General features: G+C 38.0%; 1 protein-coding gene across 15 annotated transcripts; it reads left to right on the forward strand.

Moving 5' to 3' along the window:
- The first annotated feature begins 280 nt into the window (after nucleotides 1–280).
- On the forward strand, nucleotides 281–14,831 carry arfip2b (ADP-ribosylation factor interacting protein 2b). 15 transcript variants are annotated; one of them, XM_067492743.1, is made up of 11 exons: nucleotides 281–589; nucleotides 3,078–3,188; nucleotides 6,612–6,644; nucleotides 8,006–8,114; nucleotides 8,437–8,493; nucleotides 9,419–9,505; nucleotides 9,898–10,013; nucleotides 10,556–10,777; nucleotides 10,982–11,139; nucleotides 11,880–12,054; nucleotides 12,183–14,831. In XM_067492743.1, exons 2-11 carry the CDS (start codon nucleotides 3,090–3,092, stop codon nucleotides 12,336–12,338), a joined length of 1,212 nt encoding a protein of 403 aa, XP_067348844.1. In that variant the 5' UTR covers nucleotides 281–589; nucleotides 3,078–3,089; the 3' UTR covers nucleotides 12,339–14,831. The 15 variants fall into 15 exon arrangements, with proteins under 15 accessions (XP_067348844.1, XP_067348846.1, XP_067348842.1 ...); XM_067492741.1 differs by having other exon boundaries at nucleotides 282–1,103; nucleotides 6,612–6,668; XM_067492740.1 differs by having other exon boundaries at nucleotides 282–589; nucleotides 6,612–6,668.
- The last annotated feature ends 87 nt before the right edge of the window (nucleotides 14,832–14,918 follow it).

Below are 14,918 nucleotides of genomic sequence, written 5' to 3' on the forward strand. Positions count from 1 at the left end.
AAAGAGAACTACAAAATATTATGCATATGTGTTTTTGAAACTGGAATATTTGCCTACAGTGATTAAACATTAGTAATGTTGTCTACTATTTATTTTAGCCTTTGTTTAATTAGTTAATTAAACGACAGGGGGGGAAAGATCTATTGTAAACGATCTGCCAGGTTCAATCATGTCACAGTTAAGTAGCTTCGTTGTAAACAAACATAGAATAATGGCAATTTCGTTTTTGTGAGTAGTGATCCATCTTGTCGTAAATAGACGTGCTTTTGGTCGGAGACAGTGACGTAGGTTCCGTAAATCGTTCCTCCTGGTTTCAGTGAAAAAGAGGATAGAGGGTTATTTACGAGGGGTCCGAAGCCAAACGCAGTTAAGCAAACACTTTACTTGGTATTGTCAAAGGAATACTGTTAAACAACAGTGCTATATTGTTCTTTCACCGACAGTTTTTCCCCTCGGGCTGACAAAAGGCACACCAGTCTCCTTTAAGCCGTGCAGGAGCTGGCATGCACTGCTGTTAGCTTCCAGCCTTATTAGCTTGCTCGTTAGCTTCCCAGGACAGCTCCGTGTTAACGACGGGACCCAGCACACAGTAAGTGAAAGCCTCTGCGTTTGTCTGGATTTGGGATTTTACATTTCTTTCATTGTAACCAGCCAGCTTTGCGCAGTGAACTCTCTTTGCTGCGGTCGTTTTAAAAGTCTTCTTCTAAACAGCTGCATGTGTGAACTAGAAACAGGCCTTTTCTGGAAAGCAACATTTATTTCCAGCCTGAAATTGATTTTACATACTGCCCATCTCGTTGACTAATAGCGATTAGGATGTTATTTTTAACTGCCCAAGTAAACCCCCACGATGCTGGACAGATTGAAGCCAGCAGATTCCGACCTGGCTTTACCTGCGGGAGAGACAACTGTACACCTGTACTGTTGCACCTGTTCGGGTTCCCAGGAGCATTTCAACGTGTGATCAGAAAAGGTGGAAACTTAGCTTATGCTCAAAAGTCAGCAATGACATGCTAGTGATTTATTGTATTTTTTTTTCTATTTTTGTGATTTCGAGTCCAATCAAGTCGGACAATAAACCAATGGCCTTTTTGTTATAGGCAGTAAGTATTAACACTATACAATAAAGTACATTGTCGCATTTTGTGCTGCCATACGGTTATTACCCTGCACGTTTTGAAAGCTATATGAAGTGATGTCCAAGTTCATCTTGCCATTGCATTATTATTGTTCCATGACTAAATGACTTGGCAAAGACTCCAAACAGGGCATTATTGTAGTGTCACAAGTGTATCGTTGAGACCCAAGGCACGAAGAATAAAGTCACTTTGAATTAATGTGAAGAGTTTACATGAAGATAAGCTGTCAAGCCAGTTTTTATATTTGTTGTCCCCAGTGTCTGTCGCTGATGCACAAGGCTTAGTGGTTTGTGTTAAGGATTGTTGAGCAAGAGAAGCACAACTAATGTGTAAAGTCAACATATGTGTCATTCCTCAAAGAAGCAGAGTGGGTATGGGAAGGTGTGTGTTCATAATGGGAAAAGCCTGCTAAGGTGAGGTTAGAGCAAATGTACACAAGCACTCCGCATACCTCCCTTGGTGGTGCAAGTAAGTGATCTGTCATAAACCTGCCACACAATTCAGGTTTTAGTTACTCACATAGTAGCAGATATTACAAGGACAACAGCTGTTTTTTTTAATCAGTTCATAATTTTGCCTTAGTTTACACACTCCTATTTACTAAACACTCTTTAGTACAAATGTGCTGGGTTATAGTCTGTAAATCATACTTCACACAATGGCTTTAATGATCACATGCAATATCACACATTAAAGGAGTTCACGAGCATAATATACTGTAGCAATGTTTATTGATCGGTTATCAGCTGTTAAACAATTGTATAATACCCCATATTATTTTATGGCATTTGTGGTGTTTTTTTTTTTTTAATGAGTGTGAGTTATGCTAATTATGGCATATAAACCAATAAATAACACAAATTTAAACATTGTTTTGTCACTTAGTACACTCTGTCATCTGCCTAACTCCCCACTGCATTATTTCTCTCCTCCCCAACATGCAATGGAGGGTACTGTTGAAAACATTGTCACACATTACTTACACCTACAATTTCCAAATCTTTTCTATTAGCCTAAAGAACAAAGAGACTCCCAAAACAAACAGAATGCATGATGAATTGCCTGCTAGATTACTGGCTTTTGTGTGTCTATATTTACCTAGATTTGCTGTGTAACTTGGAGGTTTCCAGGTGTGTAATTTAGACTGATGACATTTTCTACACTGCAAAAAAAACACGGAAATAGTGTTCCACATTTGTTGGCCTTGCCAACACACACATCTTCTCACAAACACATGTAAACAAACGTTAATGCAGAATTCTCAATTGTTTCCCTCATTTGTGAGATTAAGTTCATAATTTCTGTCCACTAGGGGCTACACTGTGTTTGTATAGCTTGAATTTATGACTGTATATGTATAGCGGACCAAATCAATTTCACCTGTTAAAACGACTGGTTTGTGTTGAACGTTGAATGTTTCTGTCTCTAGTTTAGGATTTGGAAAGTGGATGCTACCAACATGTGGATCTGCAAATGAGTTATAGGGTAGAGTGGCCACTTCAGCACGACAGCTCATTGTGGTGGCAGCTCCTGTGCCTGGGTCTGTCATAGGTGTATTGTTTTTATGCCGAGCAGTAGCCTTGCTCTTTGAAAACCACCCCCTCGCTTGTTTGTGGCAATTATATTCCCATCTGCCTAATGGTTTGGCTGTTTTGACTGCGCTCTTTGGTTGCTCCTCTTCAGCGCAACATTAAAGCTTCAGTGTTTGTCCATCTCTGCCTTTTTCACTTTATTTATGCAGACACTCTCTCTCTCTCTCTCTCTCTCTCTCTCTCTCTCTCTCTCTCTCTCTCTCTCTCTCTCTCTCTCTCTCTCTCTCTCTCTCTCTCTCTCTCTCTCTCTCTCTCTCTCTTCTCTCTCTCTCTCTCTCTCTCTCTCTCTCTCTCTCTCTCTCTCTCTCTCTCTCTCTCTCTCTCTCTCTCTCCCTTTTTCCCACAGAAATAGTGCATTATGACAGACAGCATTATGAGTAAAGCAGCCACAATGGAGATTCCTATCAACAGCAATGGTGACACTGGGACGCTACCAGAAGACGACAGCCTTGAACAGGTGGGTCAAAGCTACTGGATCACAGGACGGTGCACCAGGTGTGACCACTCTGTTATTGACTTGCTTAAAGCGGTTGCAAACTGTAAAGTTTACAGGCTATCAGTCCCAGGCCAAGAAAAAAATAGTTTGCAAGCCAAACTGCAACAAACAGAACAGATCATGCGGAGCTAATTGTTTTAATTATTTAAGTTTTAGCAATTTTCTTTTTACTTTTTATACTTTTATTGGCTCTTTGCAGCTTTTTATCAGTTGCAAAAGTGTTCTTACAATAGTGCTAAAGTGATTTATTATTTTTAATAAATTTTTTTGTCTCAAAAAGTTCTATATTAGTTTAAAGCTATAATTTGTTGCATTTCATAAGTAAGAAATAAACTTTGAAGCAAACTAATGTCTACAACACACTCAAAAACAAGTTAAGGCAGAGGTAACTGTGTTACATCACCTTTTCCTTTTAATTCAATTTTTACCCATTTTAGAACTGCTGATACTAGTTGTTAAAGTTTGAACTTCCTGATGTGCTATATATTTTTAACAGGAGACAGATCTGCACAGAAAGCAGCCGTGTTAAACACACACAGCCTGTCTTTGAAGCCAATCTGTCATAGCACGTGGAGAATGAGTCCTTGCATTGTCCAACTAAATTATCCACTGACCTTGACTTGATAGCAGCATATGTTTCCCTAAAACACCAATATAAGCCTTAGTGTCAATTATACCTTCACACGTATGTAAATTTTTCATGTTGTGGGCACAGATGCATCACAGATCCTGGTGTTTTTATGTGAAATACCTAAATTCTTGTACTGTCACTAAGTTTGGCATAAAGTGATGAGCCATGGCTTATCTTTGCTTGCATCCTTTGGTGGATGCTTTTATACCGAATCCTGATATCCTCACCTGTTAACTGTTATCTTACATTTTCCAAACGTTACAGCATTGTTTTACTTCAGTCCTAACTTTTTTGATTGTGTTGCAGGTATCACATTTTTCAGTGAAAACCACAAAATTTAATCAGATAAAGATCAACTTTAACCCACAAATGAAACATTTATGTTAATGCATTTCTGAAAAACAAAATCTGGAAATAGGATTTGTATTATTATATTGGTTTTAAACAGTTTCAGTATAAGATAAAGTGAGATTAAATCTTAGATACTCTCACTCCAAGTTGTTTCATCATACCCTCAGATATTTTTTTTCTGTGCCCTTAGTTTTGTTTTTATTTGTCCTTATGACATTTTATTAATAACCTTAATTCAATGTATTGATTGGATTGAGTCATCCAGTAAGCTACTATCCATGAAGGTTATGCAGAATCATTTACAGAGAGCACATGAAAATCCATCCTACGTACGGCTAATGTCATCTTGTGTTTTTACTGTTTCACAATGTGCCTTTATTTGTGTGAAATTGATAGTGGTTATAGGTGCTGTCCGCTATCACAAATTTAGCTGTTGGAGCTCTTTTCTTTCCATTCACACCACAGTATCAGCCTGCAGTAAAATGTGCAGTGTAATTCAGGATTTATTCTTCTTAGTGAATACAGTTGTCAGTAGTGAAGGCTGTATGAATGGGGCCAATCCCTTACTGTCATTCTCCCACTTTGGTTTATTGTACCTACACGGAACATCTCAGAAGAATTTTCATTCACAAGCTGTTTTTTAGGTTTTCTCCTCTGCTGTGTTTAGATAACATTTGGTAAAGTATTGCCCGTTAAATGTTGCCAGAGGTCCTTGTGTTGCTTGTCTTGTCTAGCAGCAACTGTGGAAAAAGAAAGAACCTACTGGGAAATCAGGTTTTGGAGTCCACGTGTCTCCTAGGGAACCAGTTGTTCCCGCAGCTTATGTGGCTCATGTTTGGGACTGCAGACACATCTGTGGTGTATTTGGTTAACCTAAACACTATATTGGGCTGAAATTCTCAGATGGAATTGTTACTACCAGGTGAGAATTGTCTATTTACAGAATGAATAAACTTCATTTACAGGGTTTTTTTTTTTTTTTTCACAGGGGTTCAGCACCATTTTTTTCTGAATAGGTTTATGGAATATTGGGCAGAGTCAGTTAGAATGAAGTAACATTTGAGTTATAGTTAATAAGTTATAGTTATAAGTTAAAACCGGTTGTTTATTTTTCTGCATCCCAAGGCACACCTTGTAAGACAAACAGACTCAACATCCTGGAGGAAGCACTAGCAGTTAATTGTGTTATTTGCTAACCAAACTGTGTGTCTCCACTCAAGTAGTAAAAGAAAACCGTACCTTCTCACCAAGCTTTTATGCTGTAACAAGTATTTAATCAGTTGGTGTGGTTGCTCCAGTTTAATGTGTTCTGTTCATGTATGAAGAGTGTTTGGCGTCACTCTTTAGTGCTGGATATTAACCAGTTGCCATAGCAACTCCGCAATTAATCTGAAACTGGCTGTGCTTTGTCCTTGGGTGAAAGCCCTGTGAAATCAGATTGATATCTGCTGTGCAGCTCTTGGTTTGAAGCTGCAGCAGTCTGTTTTGCTCTTACCCATAATAGAGAAGACATCTGTTCGATTGAGGATGAGCAGAAGAACGTGGGTTGTGAGTGGCATCTTGATAGTAATACAGAAAAGATTGACTTGTTAGAATTGAGAGGCAGCTAAGTTATAAGATTTTGTGGAATTTTAAAGTAAAGCCTGCACTATTCAGCCTCTTCTCTATCATGCCACCAAACCTCACTGTTTTGACTAGCAGATGGCTTTAAGGTATCTAGGGAAGGATCAGTGTCTGCGTCAGCTTTCTTCCACATCAAACAGTTGCCACAACAAGAGTTAGATCTCTAAAATAAGGGATACACAAATTGAATATAAAGAAACAGGAAGTTGAATACTGAAAACTTTTTATAGGCTACAGAAGTTGGTACAGTTGCTGTGATGGAGGCTATTTCTGACATGTTCCAAAATAAATTATTTTATTTATTTTTCTACCTATGTTAATGTCACTTCAAATATCTGTATTGAAAATGAATATATTCATTTCTTCAGCGATTTAAGAATCAGTGTTTTTGTTTTCTTTTTGTCCAGATAGTGCTGACATATATCATGGCAGAGATGGTAACAGCCATACATGGACAGTGATGAGCTACAACATACTGAACATAACACGTTACATAGTGAACTAGATGATCCACTTCAATATTAGAAATAAAGTTGTTAAATGATGAATCCTAAAGCAACCTTCTGTGATATCCGTCAACACTGCTCTCCATCCTACATCCCTGCTGTTTGTGAACATAAGTGTGTTTGGGTTTTTTTGTTTGTTTGTTTTTTTTTTAATTTCATTTGCTCTTGTTTCATGGTTTTAGTCATAGATTTTTCTTTTTGTCTTTCCTTTTTCTATTTGTTTGTTTGTTGTTGTTGTTGTTTGTCAACCCCTCCTCCTCCATCTCTGTGCAGGCTGCAAAGCTGCAATGGAGCTTAGATGAGAAGGTAGGGAGCTCCAGAGGCACCAGGGTGAGCAGGCAATTTGTGCATTTTTTTAATGTGTCATCATGTTAGTTTGTAACACTGCACAGTGGTTTGACTTTACGCAACATGGACTTGCATTGCATCACTACATTAGTTTACTCCACAAAATGTCAGATATTTCATTTTTATGACAAACCACAGTGCAACTTGCGTAGCTGTTACTAACTTTAGTCAGAAGGAGTTCTTGCAGTAGGTGTGTTGTGAGAGAGAGCCCTCAAAATCAGTAGTGTTAACACAATAGCTGGCAACTAACCCTTGAAACTAGAATCATAACCATCTAGTTTTTGTTGTTCTGTCTGAACTAGTGCAGTCTAGAGAGGGTGTGTATGTGTGTGTGACGAGGGTAATATGTGTATGGGGTTGGATGAAACACAGTGCCATACTTGTAATAACAATGTCATTATAACTAACGTTGATGTGATGTGGCTTCACTTGTTCTATTGTGATGTTTCGGTTATAATAAGAGTCCAAAAGAGGTTGTATTATGACTGCTATGTTGGTCCTAATAAACAGAAGAGCAGAATCGTGATACATTTGTGGAAAGAGGGCAGTTTTCCTCACAGTCATACCCCTCTGTGAATGATGTCTTGACCTCCAGCAATGCGAATCATCGCAATAATTTTACTTCCATTTCAAACATACTATAATTGTGTATTTACAAAAAAGGGAACTGCACCCTCCTTTCCAGAGCATTCTTTTGTAGTTTCCTGAACACATTCTTCAAGTAGAATCTAAACGCAAGTTTAGGAGATGTATATTTTATAAAAAAAAAAAAACCTTCCCTTTTACATATTTGATGGGTAATATGCCCATAGTTGAGTTATTGTTTTGCTTGTGTGTATGTGTCAAATGATTTCAGTCTCACTGGAGTTTATGATGCTGATTTTAGAAAGAGAAACCCGTTTACTCGAGCATTTCCTGCCTCATAGATAATTAAAGTCACAGCTTAGTTTAGAGTCAACTCCAGCTGTGTTTTAGAAGTCCTCTCACTTATTCTCAACATCATGGCAGAAGATTGAGCTCAAACCGTTAGTCATTAGTCAAGTGAATTATGGTTCTTTCATGGTGTGTTTTCTTTGTTGGATTTCTGTTAAGGAGCTGATTGAAGTAGGATGTGTGTACTGACTAACGTTTCTAACATACAGTAGTGTTTGTCCCCCTCTAGTGAATAAGCCTTTAACCAACATCGTCAGAGTTGTCTGAATATAACACTCAATCATAATAAGTCATAACACATAATAAGTCCACACCCCAACTCACCCTAAACCCTCTATCCTTCATTTGTTCTCCCTTTTTCTTTTTCGGCTGTTTAACCATTGCAGGACCTGCAGCAGGTGATGGTATCGGGTCCCAATCTAAACGAGACTAGCATTGTATCAGGGGGGTATGGAGGAACAGCAGAAGGTATTATCCCAACCAGCTCAATAAAAGGTAGAGTCACTTTACTTTGTCTCCCTCATTCATTTCCAGCATCTTTCCACACTCTTTTTTTACTGTCCTTCAAACTCAAGGAACTAAATTATCCTTCTTTAACTTCCCTTGCCAGTCCCAAAAATATTACATACCATTAATAATTATGTTTGTTTTTGTTCATAATCAGTTGATAGTTTACTGTTAAGGTTAAAAGATTCTGGTTTAGCCATTAACTTCATCAGTATAGCTGTGTACTGTACAAAGTTTCAGAGGGTAATAATATCTTTACTACTTATTTCATATTAATATTTTTGCATTTTTGTCCTGCTCTTTCTCTCAGGTCCTGCTGTACGCTACAATGCAGAGTTTAACAAAAGGATTCCAGTTACAGGCTTTGGTGGCTCTTTAGACCTTATTGTTATTATTATTAAGAGTAGTTTTCCAAAATGTGAGAGAATCTTTTTTTGGGGGGGGGTTGTAGACTCTAGAATATTTATATACACATACAAAATTTTCTGACACGAAATCCGATTTCTGCAGTTCTCACATGCATAACTCATTTTGGAAAGTTGCTCTTTATACTGAATTTGTTGTTTTTAGATAGCAAGGAATGAGCTTCTCTTTACCTTCTCATCAAATGTTCTTTTTTCAGTGGGGTGAGGGCAATATAAAAATGTTCTTTTTTTTCTAACATTCATTTCTGTAACAAATTATTCCTCTAGTTCCTCCTTGTTCATCACTTGCTTGTTTTTCACATATTACCTCAACCTTAAATGTTGATGGCAAAAGTAAGATAATAGTATAACTTTAGCAAACTTTTGAAGAGACCCCAATTGTTGTCATATTTGTCATTTTGTTTGTCATGCTTTTTATTTAATGCTTTTTTATGTAGTATCAAGTTCTTTTACGACTGTAATTTCAACTGCCCCCGTCTTCATCATCACTCATTTATTTGCATTGTTCACTGATTGTCATGCACTAAATAGTGTCTTTTCATCTATGTATTTGTCTCTTTGTCCTCCATCGCCTCTTCATAATTCCCTCCTACATATTCCTCATCCTCCTCTTCTCCCTTTTGTCTTTTTTTTATACTGTTTTTTTACTTTGAGTCTTCCTCCTTCCCTCCACTACCTTCCTTGTTCGTTATCATATCCTTTTTGGCATGCTGGTTCAACCCCAATAATTATGTAATGTTTGAATTCTAAATTACTAATTGTCATAAACCCCGATCCTGAACATCCTTCCCACCCTCTACCCAAATGTATATTCACCACAAACTTCACCTACATTCATACCCAACAACCACCCATCCACCGTCACAGATCTGCGTACGATGGCCAGGCGAAGTAGTGTTCCCCCAACCAATTCTGTCACCTGCCATATAGCAAGCTATTCACATGAATGCCAAGGTACTGGGGTGGGAAACAAGCGTAAATTTAAATGCTCAAAACATCACCAGCCTCCATATTGTTAAATCAAAACGCTGTTTTAGCAGTTACCCAAAATATGTCAGCAGTTTTTGGTATTTCCCCCTTTTTTACAGCTCCGTTAGAATGACTATAGTATTAAGGTGCTTTTTCCCAACTTTTCAAATATACTTTGTCAGTTTAAGCCTTTGGATTTCCTACTGTTTACTCTATCTCTCTATTAAGCACTGCAAAATGGTTTACGGGTAAGAGGTGATGGACATGGGGCATGGGTTAAGGATTCTCTGGTCTTTTTTTGGCTGGTGTTAACCTGTTGTTTGTTTACCATGTTTCTATTTAATTTTTTTGTTAATACATTTGTTTTCATCTTTCAGGTTCCAACATGCACCACAGCAGCAGCAGCTCGTCAATGATGGCAGAACAAACAACCCGTGGTGTGGCTGTGGAAAAACTAGAAACGGTGAAGAAGTGGGGCCTCAACACTTACAAGGTATCATTAATGTTGGCCAGTAAATGAAACTGTGAAACATAGAACCTTTCTCACAGATTCACTGGAATCCTGAAGTCTCTGGATTTTATCTGGCCATGTAGGCAAGAACACAAATGTCTGAGTGAAACACTCCCAACAATATTACAGATTATGTGCATGAGCCTGTGCGTGAAGCACGCTGCTTTCTCCCAAATTGTTGGGAGGATTTAAAGTGAGCAAATGGGGCTGTTGACGACCTTTCTATTGGCCTAGCACCATGGCATCTTTATTTTTTGTAGATGCACAGCTCCGATATGCTGTAAAGAAAACACTGTTTCCCACAGCTGAATTTTTCTATCATGTTGTGCCTCCTGTATGCGTTAAGCCCTCACTATAACAAAACACTTTCCAACCAATACTGTTTGTTACACGTGTGAAACACAACTTTGGATATTGTCCAGAGCTAATCTCTCCTTACTCTCTGGAGTTTATAAGTAAAAGGGGCTAGAAGCATCAATTGCATTGTCACTGTTGTCTCTTTGTCTCTTTCCTCACTGTTTCAGTGCACCAAGCAAATAATCTCAGAACGTTTCGGCCGAGGGTCTCGGACTGTGGACTTGGAGCTGGAGGCCCAGATAGAGGTGCTGAGAGACACGAAAAGGAAATACGAGAATGTGCTGCGATTGGCCAGAGCACTGACCAATCACTTCTACAACATGGTGCAGACGCAGCATGCGCTGGGCGATAGCTTTGCAGAGCTCAGTCAGAAATCTCCAGAGCTACGGGTGAGCGTTCAAAATTCAGCATGTAGCTTTTATGTCAGATCGTCATATTTCTTAGCAGTCCTGGAATAACACTAGGTGAGGGTGCTGTTTTTGTCAACTACTTTATTGTTAGTTTACATACAATAGGTCTTTGTGTACAACATTTAAACCTTTGGTACAATTTGGATTGTGTTGTGAGTGTAAATGCCCAGTTTTTCTTTACAGGATGAATTTGGCTACAATGCAGAGACTCAGAAGTTGCTGTGTAAAAATGGGGAAACTCTACTCGGTGCCGTTAATTTCTTTGTGTCCAGTATCAACACACTAGTCAATAAGACCATGGAGGACACCCTGATGACAATAAAGCTGTATGAAAATGCCAGGTAAGGACATGCAGTACAATTATTAGCCTTGGAAACTATATGGATCTGCTTTTCAAAGGAGGATGTACACCAAAAATGTTCTTTATCAAATGTTAGAATGAAAACCGTGTGACTCTATCAGAGGGGTTTCTCATAGTGGTGGACCTGCAGAGAAGTTTTATAGCACATTCTAGCTCTTTTGGTTTACTTTCCCTGCTCTTATATCTTTTTCTTTCAATTACATAATGAAAATAGCAAAGCATTTAGCAATTAAACCGTCTAATATTTCTATTTGAGCTGTGTGCTCAACCGTGTGCTCACAGGTTCACCATATTAAATGAAAATGTGGTGATGTTAATGTTGAGTTCAGAAAGGGTTTTTTTTTTTTTTGTCCTTTTTGTTTATTAAATAAACATTTCTCAAAACAAAATGACTATATGGCCTGTATTAAAATAGTTGAAATCTTTTTGCCACTTTGGAAATATTTTTACCTAACTTCTCCTAATGTGGAGAATGGAGAGGCGCTGTCAAAGCCTCCCTTGACACACTCCCAGAGCAGCACTGGCATATACTTTCTTATAAAAGTTATTGATTCATCCTTATGACCAATCAGTGAAAAGCAACAATTTCTGTTTTATAGCATTAATTTTGTCTCAAACTATTGTTTCACATTGTACTGTACATACAAGGACCAGTTAGGATTTAGTGTTTATTTGTCAAGACGATGAAAATCATTTTCCACTAAACCTTTTTTTTTTTAGACTTGAGTTTGATGCCTACCGGTCAGACCTGGAGGAACTGAGTTTGGGTCCAAGGGATGCTGTAGCCATGGCCCGTATAGATGCTGCACAACAACAGTACCATGTTCATAAGGACAAGTATGAACGTCTCCGTTCAGATGCCACCATCAAACTTAAGTTCCTGGAGGAGAACAAGGTTAGTTTGCTTGACGAGTATCTATTGTCATCATCTTCAAAGTAAAAAAAAGCAGCTGCACACATGTTGAATCTGAGTGTTTTCTTTCTGCAAAAAACAAACTGCTAAACTTCCATCTTTGTTCTCAGGTGAAGGTGATGCATAAGCAGCTTCTCCTCTTTCATAATGCTATCTCAGCATACTTTGCTGGCAACCAGCAGCAGCTGGAGCAGACGCTGAAGCAATTCAGCATAAAGTTGAAGCCACCAGGGGCTGACAAGCCCTCCTGGTTAGAGGAGCAATGAAACATCTGCTGGACCATCCTGCAGCTTCTTTCTCTACTACCACCTCCACCTGTTTCCTGTTGAAACCCCCAACTTACAGAGAACCACTACAGATGGCGACAAACAGATAAGTTGGTGGATGAAGATATGAGACAAGCGTGCAACTGGATGATTAGAAAAAATAATAGCAGGGTATTAATTGACTGGGCCAAATGCATAAGGAAACAAAGGGGCCAGTTTCATGAACAGTTGGGGGCTTTTAGTGCCTCTCTTTCCAACTTCCTTTCCTGTCTCTAACCACTTTCTCCTTTGTCCCAATGGAACATTCCATCTCTTTCTCCCTTTTGACTTGGCCCACTTCTATAGCAACACTATTTTGCTGTTTTAACTTGTGTTAGTCATGTTTATGGCCAATATTGTAATTCTCAAGTGCTCCCAGTGCTCTGAATTAAACTTCAGTCCTACACCATCTTTTTAAGATGGTGAGTAAAGGAAAATGATAAAAAACACATCAAACCTCTTCCAGAGTTGATCATTCTCCCAGTGTGCCTCCTGATATCTGATGCTTATGTACTGAATGTGGCCTGCTGGAAGAAAGATTTAAATCTATACATGAAGGAGATTTCTGTAGTAAAGAACACTGGAATGTCCAGACATTTCCCATCCATGTACATTTCAAATTAAGTTCTGTCTCAATTTTGAAAAAAGAAAAAGTTGTGTGTCGCTTAAGAAAACTCAATGTTTAGTTTTTGCTTAATTTCAGTGTCTTTTTATTTCTAAACATTTAAACATTTCAGTTCTAGTCAGCTGGGACCTATGCTTTGGAGTAAAGGACCATTAACTTATGGCAGGATGTGTTGGGGTTTTAGATGTATATGTTTTGAGTTTAGCTCATATGCAACAATCATTGAAGGAACACTGCCACAGTTTCCCAAAGTTAAACAGGTTTGGGTCTTTAATAGTATTTACCCAAAGAAAATTGAAAATGATTTTCATTGGATATAATCACCTTTGCTGCATTATTTATATAGATTGATTGATTGGTTCAGTCTCACTCGACTGAGGAGGTTTTGAGAGACAATTGAACTATATAAGAAGGGTTATGTCAGTCAGTTAAGATCCAACAAACTTGAACACATTCACTCCACTATTTAATAGACTTTATTTAAAAGGCTTTTCTTTATATGTTGAAACGTGTTTTTGTTTGTTTGTTTTTAAGTTTCTTTTCTTCATTGGCATCTACGGTGAAAACATTCAGTTCTCCTACAGCAGAATATGTGGTGACCTTTCTTCACACTGAAGATTACTGTAGCAGTTACAATATTACTAATTCTAGTCTTTTAATGTTGAACCTTCTAATTTACAAGTTGGTGTTGGGATAACCAAAATTATTCCTCATTTGTTTTACTTTGACTGAAGGTATAATGGTAGTAAAACAATCAACTCAGCAAATATATGGACATGACACTACATATGTAATGTTGGATTTTTATTATCACTGTATTTATGTTCATTGTATGTTCTGCTGTTGGATCACACTTCTGCTTTATGCAAATTACTCAATGTGAGTATATTCTTTGTGTTTTGGAGATGACAATACTAGGAAAAAGAAAATCCCTCTGTTGAACCAGATTTGTGATTGATATCTTCCAAAAATATTTATAAACAAAATAATACAAAGTGATTTAATTCCCTACTGTCAGGGTAACTCTACTGTAACTGTAAGGATAATTCAGTGTGATGAGTGTTTTACTATGCTGCATTTAGCAGAAGGGAGAGCTTCATCAGTACATGTGTTTAGTCCCCCAGCTTGTTGACTCCTCTGTATTTGCATGGCTGGCAGAGAAGTATCGGTGCAGATATGTGTGAATGCACAGACACTCTTCTCTTCCGTATGCCAGCTTGCATGGGCTGCCATAACGCCACGCTTACAGTTAGTTAAAGTTATGAGCACTGTCTGTGTTCAAGGTTTGGGTTATATATATTTTTTATTTTATTTTTTATTTTTTTTTGATGGACTATTACAAACTGATTTGGATTAGATTTTTGATTAAAATTGATCCACATATCTAATTGGCTTGTGTTTATAAATATTTGTTTTAACTTTTTGTTTGTTTTAAGGGCTGGAAAAGTCACTCGGTAACAAGACCCCAGCCTCTCTTTTAATGGCATAATTGCAAGTTTCTCTGACCAGCTTGTGGTCTGTCTGACCACCACACAGCAATATCAGCAAAATGTGACTCCCCTTTTCTGAACTTTCCCCTTTTAAATTTCTATCGTTGACACCAAAATAAAGATGTATAAATGAGATGTTTTATTTGTGTACAATCAATATTTTCTAGGCTGAGCTGGTGTAATGTACTGTAAGAATGATTGCACGTGATGGTATTTAAGAGGATAAATGAAATTTTGCCATGGACTGATGTGATACTCTGCCTTCATTCCTCACTCAGACCTGAAAGGTCCTACCCCACCCCAAGGGAACAAAATAAAAGTACACATTTTCAAACCCTCTGGAAGTATTTCCTGTTTGTCATTTCATCTTATCTCATTGCTCCATGGCCTGGTCACCTTTTTCTTACATGCACTGTCCATTGGAAC

The sequence above is a fragment of the Channa argus genome, chromosome 22 (genome assembly GCF_033026475.1).
Source record: "Channa argus isolate prfri chromosome 22, Channa argus male v1.0, whole genome shotgun sequence".
Classification (NCBI taxonomy): Eukaryota; Metazoa; Chordata; class Actinopteri; order Anabantiformes; family Channidae; genus Channa; species Channa argus.

Bases quoted from the DNA above. Each gene is read 5' to 3' on its own strand.
- arfip2b (XM_067492741.1), top strand. From the start codon at position 3,090: ATGACAGACAGCATTATGAGTAAAGCAGCCACAATGGAGATTCCTATC. The intron at 8,115-8,436 runs GTAGAGTCACTT...TCTTTCTCTCAG, and splicing joins CCCAACCAGCTCAATAAAAG to GTCCTGCTGTACGCTACAAT. The intron at 10,014-10,555 runs GTATCATTAATG...TCACTGTTTCAG, and splicing joins GGGGCCTCAACACTTACAAG to TGCACCAAGCAAATAATCTC.